The sequence below is a fragment of the Xenopus laevis genome, chromosome 6S (assembly GCF_017654675.1).
Source record: "Xenopus laevis strain J_2021 chromosome 6S, Xenopus_laevis_v10.1, whole genome shotgun sequence".
In the NCBI taxonomy this organism is placed as follows: Eukaryota; Metazoa; Chordata; class Amphibia; order Anura; family Pipidae; genus Xenopus; species Xenopus laevis.
The window spans coordinates 112,347,409-112,359,496 of record NC_054382.1 but is presented as its reverse complement, the minus strand read 5'-3'; the positions used below and the strand labels follow the sequence as shown (position 1 = coordinate 112,359,496).

Below are 12,088 nucleotides of genomic sequence, written 5' to 3'. Positions count from 1 at the left end.
CTCTGATTTGTTCACATTTGCTTGACAGTGTTGATTCGAAAAAAATATTTTAGTTGACATCCTTAGTCGCCATGGCAACTGCAAACCCAATTTTCTGCCTCTAGCGCAAGAGACATTAATCCAAAGTGATTGATTTCCTAGAAATTACATGCTATGATATGGTATGTTTCTGAACAACACACAGGGGCAGGTTTATCAAAGGTCGAGGCAAATTTTCGAATGAAAAAAAAATCTAATTTCGAGCTATTTTTTGTGTACTTCAACTAGGGAATAGTCCAAATTTGATTTGAATTTGAAAAAAATTAGAATATCTAATTTTATCATGTATTTTAAAAATTCTACTTCGACCATTCGCCATCTAAAACCGAATTGCTGTTTTAGCGTATGGGGGACCTCCTATGACCTATTTGGAGTCAATTGGTGGACCTTGAAAAATCTAAGTTTTTTTTTTGGGTAAAACTTCGAATTGAATTCAATCGAAAGCGCTATTCCTTTGATTTGTACAATTCGAATTTGCCCGAATACTTGATCAAAAACAGACCTATTCGACCAAAAAAAAATTCAACTTAATTTCGGTTGGTCTTTTTGAATTCAAATTTCAAAGTTCAATTCAAAATTCAACCCTTGATAAATATGCCCCACAGTGTTGGATGACACTTTTTTGTGTTTTATCTCGTTTCACTGGAAGCGGTCGCAACATTTCCGTGAGGGAAGCCATGCAAGTAAAGGAAAAGTTTGAACTTTACCAGTGGGACATCTCTGCTAGTGTGAGAACTAAATGTACAGATATGGGACCTGTTATCCAGTTATCCAGAATGCTTGGGACCTGGGTTTTCTGAATAACAGATCATTCTGTCATTTAGATCTTCATACCTTAAAGTAGAACTAAACGCGAAAAATGAATATGGCTTAAAATGCAATATTTTATATACTGAACTTCTTGCACCAGTGATCCAGCAGCAATGATCCAGGACTTCAAACATGTCACAGGGGGCCACCAAAAGTTTCTGTGACACTCACATGCTCAGTGGGCTCTGAGCAGCTGTTGAGTTAAGCTCAGTAAGTGACAGCAGCACAGAGCATGTGCAGTGAATCAGCAGAAAAGAAGATGGGGAGCTACTGGGGCATCTTTGGAGTCACAGATCTTTACTGATAAATGGCTGTGGTTGCCTTGGGCTGGCACAGAAGCCCAATACATAATATCTAGCCTACTACTTCTTTAGTTAAGATATAGTTCTCCTTTAAGTCTAACATTAAATAAATAGCCAATAGACTTGTTTTGCCCCCAATAAGGACGAACCAAGTACAAGATGCTGTTTTATTAATACAGAGAAGTAGGATTTTTTTTCTTTAAATTTGGCTTATTTGGATAAAATGTGAGATGGCTTTCCAGTAATCCAGAGCTTTCTGGATAACGGGTTTCCAGATAACGGATCCCATACCTGTTCATATTAGTGTTCAATAATAACGCAATGGAGACTTCCCCAGCCTATGTCCAACATAACTACCAATTAAGTCCATCAGGCAGATTGGTTTGTGCCAGTAATTCAACTGGATGCTATTTCTAAGAGCCAACTGAGAAACCTAACAGTTTTTATGGGCCAGTACAAGAATTACAACTGAACAAGTGCAGAAGCCAATAGCAACTAGAGATGGGCGAATTTGACCCGTTTAGTTTCGCAAAAAAATTGCAGCCGGCGAAATGTCGCAGACGGCCATTAAAGTGTATGGGCGTCAAAAAAATTGCTGCGCAGCAAATTCATTTTGACGCGCGTCTTTTTTTTTTTTGACGCATGCCGCCATACAAGTCTATGGCCGTCATTTTTTCGGCGAAACAAGGCGAAAAAATTCGCTCATCACTAATAGCAACCAATCAGGAATTATCTTTGGACAGTCTACAGCAGGTTTGAAAATAAAAATAGAGATCTAATTAGTTTTATAGGGTGATTTAGTGCATATTTGTGCAAATCAGCCCACGTGAAGATTGTATTTTAAAACGTAAGTGCAAAAAGATAAAAATATGAAGGAAACTCATAAAATGTTGTTTTATTTGGTATAAGACAATTTTTGGGGTCTACGTTGTTCAGCAGCCTTAATTTCCAGTGTTGCTTTTTTATGGTGTCCTTCAAAATATTGCTGCACCCTTCAAAAGCAAACTGTAGACCCAAAGACACTCAAATAAAAATGGCATAAAGTTAAGTTTTACAACAATTTTTTTGAACCACTCCCAAGTTTCTCATTAGCAGTCAAGTCGTGAACTGTTAAAATCTGATACATATTTGGATATGTTGATATGTCTCTCATAAGTAATGTCAACTCAAACTAACTACTAAATGCTGGTCTCCAAAGAGGGGCCATTGTTCCAATGTAGAAGAAAAACTTTCTAAAGTATTGCTACTTCCTTCCCTTCAAACAAAAGACACGCTCCTATTAAGAATTGATCGGGCTCTTAAACATTGTCTTGGTTCTAATAATTCCTGGCTCGTCGTTTCTATGATCTCTTTTTTCTATCTCCTCTTTGTAAACGTCAGCGGGAAGATTCTTTTATTCCTGAGAATACTTTATCAGAGACGGGGAATTGATTTTCTTCTCAGGACAAACTGTATCCATTCTAATGTTTGGAGCCCCTTCTTGAAAAGAATGAAGTATGATAAAGACATTCGTTTTAAACTGTGATATTATCTTTTGTAACAGTTATATTCACTGAATCCACTTTATAAGAATCAAGGAATTGGTACGTTTTTGTTACTAACCCAAAAAAAATATATTTCAGCGTGTTTATCGGTCAGTCTAAGGTCTGTTGTTATAGCGTGTTTAACATTTTAGAAGAATTAGGGGCTTATTGAAGTAGGGCCTGAAAAAATAAGTGTTTTTAGTGCGGTTCAGTAGTGGACGCTTACAGTAAAAGGACACAAGAGCCAGACCAAGTAGTATTGTCATCCTGCTAAATTGCCTTTTGTTTTAATTCTGAAATATCAATGTTTTTAATTATTAACTGCACAGCAACGCACAAAATATTAAAATCACATACCTGTTGATCCAGACATAATTATAGCAAATTATCATTCAGCAGAGAAGCCCTCTGTTTAAACAAACACCTCACTTCCCCTAGCTGCAGCCTTTGTTAGGCTTTCAGATAAGGAACATTAGACATTATCTCAATACACTGCTGATTTGATCTGACTGTGTTCATGTAATAAGGACATTCAGTTTCAGATCTCTTTAGTCAGAAAAAAACAAATTCATAAACATTATAGTTAGTTAGTCTTTCAAACCGTATGTATATGAGTTGAATATCCAGATCTTTTTCAATAAGAAGAAACATTTTTTTTTTTAATTTGCCAGTATTCTTGTCATCTCACTTTGAGATAGCGTGATACACTCAATCAGTTTAGCAGTGCTCTGTAGAGATTCCTTCTCTGTAATTAACTTCTCTGTAGATCTGTATTCCACTGAGTGCAAGTAATTATAAGATGGCAACTCGTCTGCGACTTTTCCAAACACAAAGCCCATTGTTTGATTTATTTTAAGCTTGTGCCTGAAATTGAAAGCATCCAAATGCCTGTCAGGATGCATTGTACAGATAAATACAAACTAAATAGAAATCAAAAGCTGCAGCAATAGCTACAGGTGCCCTGGAAAGGTGCGACCTGGAAAGATGCGACCATATATATATAACATATGACATACAAGTCATTGAACTTTCATTTAAAGTGCCCAAACTGTTGTTAAACCACAATATCAATCCTAATAACTACCATTCCAAGAGATCTGTTCCATGTTTGGAATTGTAACTCAGAAGTGTAAAGGCATCTACCTACATATCCCAGCCGAAATACTGTATATCGTAAAAAATATTAATATTTGTTAAAAATACTGGCAGGGGCAGTTTGTTAGTGACCAAAAGAACTTGTCCTGTGTGCCTCTTTTGTAAAAAATGAACCAGCCTACGATATTTTGCTGTCCACCCCCCAATTCAGTGGAGCTTATCACGTTCATGCATTGAAGTTAGTATAAACAGGAATCAAATAACTTATTCTGTATGTTTTGGGGTACAGGAGAACATGGAGATGGTACATGGAACATGAAAGGTTTACCGGAGAGCAAAGTAGTTAAATTAAATTTTTTATTTATTAGAGATGCAAGGCACTACATGTTTTGGACCACATGGGTCCTTCCTCTGGTGAAATCTGACATTACACCAGAGGAAGGACCAATGTGGTCCGAAACATGTAGTGCCATGCATCGCTAATAAACAAAAAAAAAACGAATTTCACTACTTTGCTTTCAAGTGAACCTTTCATTATTATATGATAACCTTTTGTAGAAGTGGCAAACCTACTGCACTTTTTGAGGAGCTGAACTACACATACTTGAAGCATTACAGAGGACAACTTTTGATAGAACCTGGAATCAAATCTAGGACACCCACACTAGGCAGCACAGGTAACCATTGTTCTATAAACCTGAGAATAATAGAACACGTATCAGGATATGCTAGCAGCGTATGCTATTCTTGAACATTAAAGGAGAAGAAGACAAGGGATAATCACCAGGGGAGACAAATGTATGGCACCTCCCAGTGATTATAATCATTTACCAAATATCACAGGCCGGTGCTCCTGTTTGCATGAAAACTTTATTGGCCCGGGGTACATCTGTAGGAGCACCACATCTTCTTATGCTTCTTCTTTCTTCTCTGCAGCCCTGAGCCAGTGCACCATAGAGTGAGAAACACTTTTTTTAAGTCTACTGGGCATAATCATCTGACCAGGATCGAAGAGAAGAAGAAACAAAACTACAGAAATACAAAAGAAGTACAGAAGTAACTTGGCCCAAGGAAACAGTACCATTGGTCCGGGGACTCAGGTAAGTGACTATAACCACTGGGGGGGGGTACCTAACATTTTGTCAGGCCCCTCCCCCATGATTATACCTTTCCTTTGTCTTTAATGGGATATACCACGTTTTAATTTGTGTTGATTTTGTGCAGTATGCATCTACTCCAGATACTGTAAGTGCAGAAATTGGACTACAGAAGGTGGTCATATAATAGCTGCATACTACACATGGTGCCTTTTGGTGCACTGGGTTAGATACTATGGGGGGAATTCACTAACCTCCGAAAATTCGCTCACATCGCAACACTTCGCCAGGTGTAGATTCGCCAGGACAACGATAATTCACTAAAAGCCGAAGTTACATCGAGGGTGCCGAACACTAGTGAAGTTGCGCTAGTGTTACTGCGCTAAGTGAAGCAAAGTTGCGCTAGCATTGCCTAATTTGCATACAGTGGGAAGTTAAAGTTGAATGGACGTATATGTTGCAGGAAATACATTGTACTACATAAGCCCGGGAAACCTTAATAAAATAAAATAAAATTGTTATATTGCCCTACACATGAGCCCAGTGTATGTTTATGTGCCATTTGTTAGGAAATGTAGGGGGGAAGCCGGTTACCCCAAAGTAAATTTACGCTTTTTTTCAGCCTAGCACCCTGAAAAAAGGAAAAGACGCTATTGTTTTTTGGGACTTAGAAAAATGTTCAACTATTTTTTTAGGAAGTCCTATCTACTCTAATGCACTTCACCTGGTCTGTGGTGGCGAAGGCAAGTCTGGCGCAACTTCAAGTCTGAGGTAACGTTAATTAAAATCCGCATCTTTGTGAATTTGCGTAGTTACGTCCATTTGCCAGAGCGGAATTTTCGCCTGGCGTTAGGGAGCCAAGTATTGCTAGAGTCTATCTGCTTCGCTAGGTGACCGTTAGTAAATCAGCAAAGTTCCGAAATGACATAACGCTGGCGAATTTTTGCATTTGTTACCTGTTCTGTCTAGGAAACCTAGACAGAACACATTTCAAGTGTACCATTGAGCTGAGCACAACATGGGTTCTTCAGCTGACTAACTCAGAGTTAGAGAGCTGAAAAGCAGGAAGTAGTGTTCTGGCTATTATGTTACACATCCAGTCACTCCAGCCTTTATACATTACATTTTTGTAACATTTTTTTTTTTAACATTTTTTATTTTGCACAGCCTATCTATTTACCCAGTTTTTTATTTTTACACTGAACTGTTCGTTTAAAGGGTAACATAATATCAATATATTATACAATATATGCAATCTGGGAAAGGTATAAATATCCAGATTTTTGATTTAGTAATTCAGCCGGCATAACCAGACTCAAATTGAGGCAAATAGGAGGTGGGCACTTACTACTACTACTGCTGCTGTCAGGCTGACCAAATACTCCATGTAGTAGACAGGCCTGGATTTGTTGGCAGGACACATAGGCCTGGGCCTAGGGCACTCAAAATCTGGGGGGTGGCATGTTGCCCACTGGTTACATGTGAACTGGGTCCCTAGTGGCGGCAATTGGAACCAGAAGCAGCTGTCCCAGCAATCAGCACAGCTGAGAACAGGTGAAGCAATATAGTTGCAGGGGGAAATGGGTTTTGGGGTTTAAGGGTTATTGTGCGTGCAGTGGGTGCAAGTAGCGGGGGGTGCAAGCAGGGTAGTATTTTGGGAGGTGGCGCCCCAAGGCCACAGTGCCGGCCGCTTCTTGTGCACCCGCCCGCTTCTGCCACATGGTCCTAGGGCCGGCCTGCAAGCTCCTAGCTCAGGCACCGCATCGTCCAAGCGCCAGCATCGCCCATCTTAGCGCGCTCTCAAGCATCTGAGCACTGGTGAGTTTTGAGTCCCCAGTGCTCCTTAGAGAAGAGGCTGGGTGGCATGCCGCCTCTAAAGTTTTGCCGCCCTTGTGGCCTCGCCACAAATCCGGGCCTGGGTGCAAGAATCCTAGGGGCGCTTCGGATTAAAATCCCGCCCTGGCAGTACTAGCATCACAGGTCCTCAGATAACTGAATTATATCGTTAGAGGCACCACCTAATCCCTTGTTGGATCCATTATACAGAAACCCAGTATCCAGAATGCTCTGCATTACAGTAAGGCCATCTCCCATAGATTCCATTTTAATCAAATAATTCAAATTTTGAAAACATTTTTCGTAATAATAAAACAGTACTTTGTACTGTATGTAATTAACATGTTATTAAAACTTTTTTTAGAGAAAAAAAATCTGGTTTGGTTTGGCAGACTTGAATGTAGATCCAAATTACAGAAAGATCTCTTATCTGGAAAACCCCAGGTCCTGAGCATTCTGGATAACAAGTCCCATACCTCTATGGTTAAAATGGATTTCTCAGCAAATGAAATACAAATCTGTATTCATAATCCACTTAAACCAATATAATGTAACACAATGAAAGGTTTTTTATAAAAAATATATATATTTTTCATACATTTTTTGTTTTATCCATTGCCTTCAGGATTGAGAGATTTAGGTCTTCCAGGGCTGCAAGGACACTTTCATATTCTCCCAGGTGCTGTGAAAAATAATCTGCAGGAACAAAATGCTTTGGTTAGGTTCCGTGAATATATATCCACTTCTTAGCAAGCGATATCTCATTAGGACAAAATGCACAAGTAGATTTTTAGCTAGAATTTCAGTTGTGAACAAGAATGATTAATAACGGAAGCCATCATTATACAGACAAATGAACTGCAATGGAGAGTGAAACTAAATAAAGTCCTGTAGGAATGAGAATAGAATGAAACTATTGGACAGTACGGGCACTGTTTAGCAACAGCTAGTAAACAAATTGATGGATTAAAGGGGACCTGTCACCCAAAAAAATTATTCAAAATCCCATTTTATCACATTAGTCAAGCAAAATGAACTTTAATTACACAATATAAATTATTTTAATCTTGTTTCCTTCAGTCTGGGAATTCATAATTATAGCAAGCAGGCAGGAACCATTTTGTCGACACTGTTATTAAGACAAGTCTTGTATCATCTCAGAATCTTGTTTGTGCACCAGAGTGGGTGACCCAATGTCCATCCCCATGCCCTGGCTACACAATTAAACGGTTAAGAGAACAGGGGAATGTGGGGAGAGCAGTGACATCTAGGAAGTGCTGAATGGAAAGTGAAAGTAATTGTCTGCCCTGCCTCTATGCCTAAGGCATAGAGGAGGGGCAGACAATGTTTGATTGACAGTTGAGATTTTTCAATGAGCTTACTACAGCTATGAATGCTTTACTAAAAAAATAGAAATTGGATTTCATGTTTAATTTGAAAAGGACTTTTATTATACAGCTTTTTGTGTCTGGGTGACAGGTCCACTTTAAGGGCAAAGGTGCTACTATATTTAGGTGAAGCATATTAGCACCTGCTATTGATTTCTTTTTTTATGCAGTAGACAGATGGGAGGATAAGGCTCGCTACTAGGCTTTGACCCTCTGACCCCAGACCCGGGGTAAAACGTTTGGTCACATGAGTTTGAGGTTGTCCTGTGCAACTATAGTAGATAGTAAAGGGTACCATATGGACCTATGGTGGAATATGAATAATTAACAATTTTTTTGGGAAAAAGTCCGAAAAAATTTAGCGATTTGGGAAAAAAATTGTATGATTTCGATTTTTGCTCGATTTTTCCAGGTTTGTCCTCAATTCAATTAAATCGTGATTTTTTTTTAATAATAAATAAGCTCCAATCATGGATTCTAGTTTGATCTGACTTTTTCATTAAAATACTCAGATTTTCGGATTTTGAGAATTATACCCCTAAATGTTAACTTAAAGGTGAACCGCCACTTTAATCACTTTAATAAACACAGCTGGATGCCTTCTTCCTGGGTCCTAATGATACTTGATATTGTGAATATTTTCTGCATTTTCTCTATCATTCACAGACACAAAATATTTATAAATCATCACATGACACAACCAAACAGCACACTGACATACAGAATTCTCTGGCTTATGTGTTACCAAGCATTACTCAATTAAAACAAAGCCAAAGGGCAACATGTCCCCAGAAAACATCCACATGTCACCAGCCTTATAGAATATTAAGTAGTAATCAAATCCTGTATTATATATATACCGAGTATCATCATTTATAGCTCATATAAATATGACAATAAATATCCAAAAGCCACATTTCCAGCTTCCTCCTTTTTTTTATCAAGTTGAGCTTTTCTCGAAGGGCAAATTATGCAAGTGAGTTATACAAGCTTTGGAGTTTTCAGTATTAAAGGAAAAACCTTACCATATAGTTCTTCTGTGTCCAGGTTGCTAGAAAGGAAACAAAGAAACTCAATCAACCTCTATTTTAAAACCCAGCAGACTATATAGAAAAAGTTATCATATAATTTGTCATATAAATGGTGGTCTGCCAATCACAGTGCACAATGTATTAGTCAGAAGGAGGTTTGCCATTTAGGATTTTACTTAGGGATGCACCGAATCCAGGATTCGGTTCGGGATTCGGCCAGGATTCGGCCTTTTTCAGCAGGATTCGGATTCGGCCGAATCCTTCTGCCTGGCCGAACCGAATCCGAATCCTAATTTGCATATGCAAATTAGGGGCAGGGAGGGAAATTGCGTGACTTTTTGTCAGAAAACAAGGAAGTAAAAATGTTTTCCCCTTCCCATCCCTAATTTGCATATGCAAATTAGGGTTCGGATTCGGTTCGGTATTCGGCCGAATCCTTCGTGAAGGATTCGGGGGTTCGGCCGAATCCAAAAAAGTGGATTCGGTGCATCCCTAATTTTACTATGGTCTGTGAGAACAATAAATTGTTGTTATTATGTTTTGTTACTATTATGACTTGTACCGGTATGGGATCTGTTATCTGGAAACCTGTTATCCAGAAAGCTCAAAATTACGGAAAGGTCATCTCCCATAAACTTCATTTTATCCAAGTCCAAATCTTTAAAGGGCATGTAAAGTATAAAATAGAATAAGGCTAGAAATGCTGTATTTTCTATACTAAATATAAACATGAATTTACTGCACCACAAGCCTAATCAAACAAATAATTTATGCTTTCAAAGTTGGCTACAGGGGGTCACCATCTTGTAACTTTGTTAAACATCTTTGCAAGACCAAGACTGTGCACATGCTCAGTGTGGTCTGGGCTGCTTAGGGATCGTCATAAACAAAGCTGCTTAAGTTCTGCATGGCTGGGAAGTAGGGATGTAGCGAACCGCCGAGTATGTGTTCGCGAACGCCGTTCGCGAACACCGGCAAAAAATGCGAACAGTTCGCGAACTGTTCGCGAACTTCGAACATCCGAAAATCGTTCGATTCGAACGATCGAAGGATTTTAATCGTTCGGTCGAACGATTTTCGTTCGAATCGAGTTCGATTTTAGCGATCGAATGGTCGAATGGTCGAACGATTTTGACGCGAACGCCTATTGGCGAACGTCGCGCGACGTTCGCGAACTTGCGGCGGACGCGAACAGTCGAAGTTCGCGCGAACTAGTTCGCCGGCGAACAGTTCGCTACATCCCTACTGGGAAGTAAGGCTCCCCCTGCTGTTCATAAGTATGATTGTTTCCCTGCTCAGCAGTTAGGGACCATCTGACAATTCCTATCCACAGCAGTAAATGAAGTGGGAATTTCACTGCATACTGTCAGGTTTCTTATTAAAAAGGTACACATTTTTTAATTAAAGTATATTGGAGATAGGTTTCTTTTTCATTAAAGAAAGTAAAAATGGGATTTTATTTTTTTGCCTTTACATGCCCTTTAAGTATTGGACAACTTTTACAGTCTTTTTTGCCCCCCTCCAGTTTTTTGGTAAATGTGTTACCAGCATTAAATTAAGATTAAAATGAGCATATACTGGGGCTCGTTTATAAACTTCGCACAGGGCAGATTGGTTCATGCAGTGAATATATTTGCCCTGCGCATGGTTACATTTATAAAGCTGAATAAGAGTGTGCAAACAGAATCTTTTTTCACAATGCAAATGTCTATAAGAGCTTTTTAAATATGTCTAAAATCGCAAATTGCGAATATTTATCTGCACACTCTGCATTTGAATTACACTACAACTTTGGTGGCGGAAAAAATATTCGCAAAACAGTTTCGCAAATTTAAGTTACTCTGTCAACGCTATTTTCATGCACAACAACCTCGCACAGTGGGCGCACTCATTTGCGAAAAATTTATTCACAATGCGAATTCGCAAAAACTGGAAAGACGTGCAGAGCAGTGCAATATATTAGCAATCAGGAAAAAACATGGGCAATATAACCATTTGCGAAACAAAATTACATTTCATAACTTTTTGGTTCATACACCTTTCAAACACAAAATAGGCAGCACTCTGGATAAATAAATAATTTATTGCAGCGGCCTGCTAACTAGACACGCCTGACAGATTTCAGGAATAACTCCCTTAGTCATAGGCTATGACATGGGAGTTATTTCCGAAATGCGTCAGGCATGTCTAGTTAGCAGGCCGCTGCAATAAATTATTTATTTATCCAGAGTGCTGCTTATTTCGTGTTTGAAAGGTGTATTGGTACAGGTGGGACTCTGGAGGCTGAGCGCCTGGGATTATACATGTAAGGAGCTGAATTGAAGGATATTGAGTTCATAGCTCCTTTCCTATGAAGACCAATACTAAAGTGTATAAACGTTAGGCAATACAATCACATACATGTATAGATATAAGCAACTGAAGAGTGTGACTTGCAATGGGCTGTAAACAAAGGGTGTTCAAGAGAGGTTACGTTTCAGATGATGAATGGGCACCCAGAAAGAAAGAATAGAATGGTATTGAGAAAGTAGGAGAAATCAGGAGTCTTATTAGAACAACTTTTTATGTGCAAATAATTTTTGGCCCATTGCACATGTTGGCCTATTAGGCAACATTTATGTTAAAGTTAAAAGATAGTAAATTGTTATGTTAAAGGGGAAGGAAAGCTACTGAAGCAGTACATTGCCAATAGATTAGCCACAATAGTGCAAGACATAACTCTATATTTTTTAGGGATGCACCGAATCCAGGATTCGGTTCGGGATTCGGCCAGGATTCGGCCTTTTTCAGCAGGATTCGGATTCGGCCGAATCCTTCTGCCCGGCCGAACCGAATCCGAATCCTAATTTGCATATGCAAATTAGGGGCAGGGAGGGAAATTGCGTGACTTTTTGTCAGAAAACAAGGAAGTGAAAAATGTTTTCCCCTTCCCACCCCTAATTTGCATATGCAAATTAGGGTTCGTAT

General features: G+C 39.0%; 1 protein-coding gene across 1 annotated transcript in view; it reads right to left on the bottom strand.

Moving 5' to 3' along the window:
• necab1.S (N-terminal EF-hand calcium binding protein 1 S homeolog) overlaps positions 1-12,088 on the bottom strand; it is a 94,273-nt gene that overhangs the window by 45,978 nt on the left and 36,207 nt on the right. Inside the window, exons 4-5 of the mRNA XM_018223812.2 lie at positions 9,116-9,141; positions 7,301-7,398 (exon numbers count right to left, since the gene is read on the bottom strand). Coding sequence (XP_018079301.1) covers positions 7,301-7,398; positions 9,116-9,141 — 124 coding nt within the window. The remainder of the gene's footprint in view (positions 1-7,300; positions 7,399-9,115; positions 9,142-12,088) is intronic.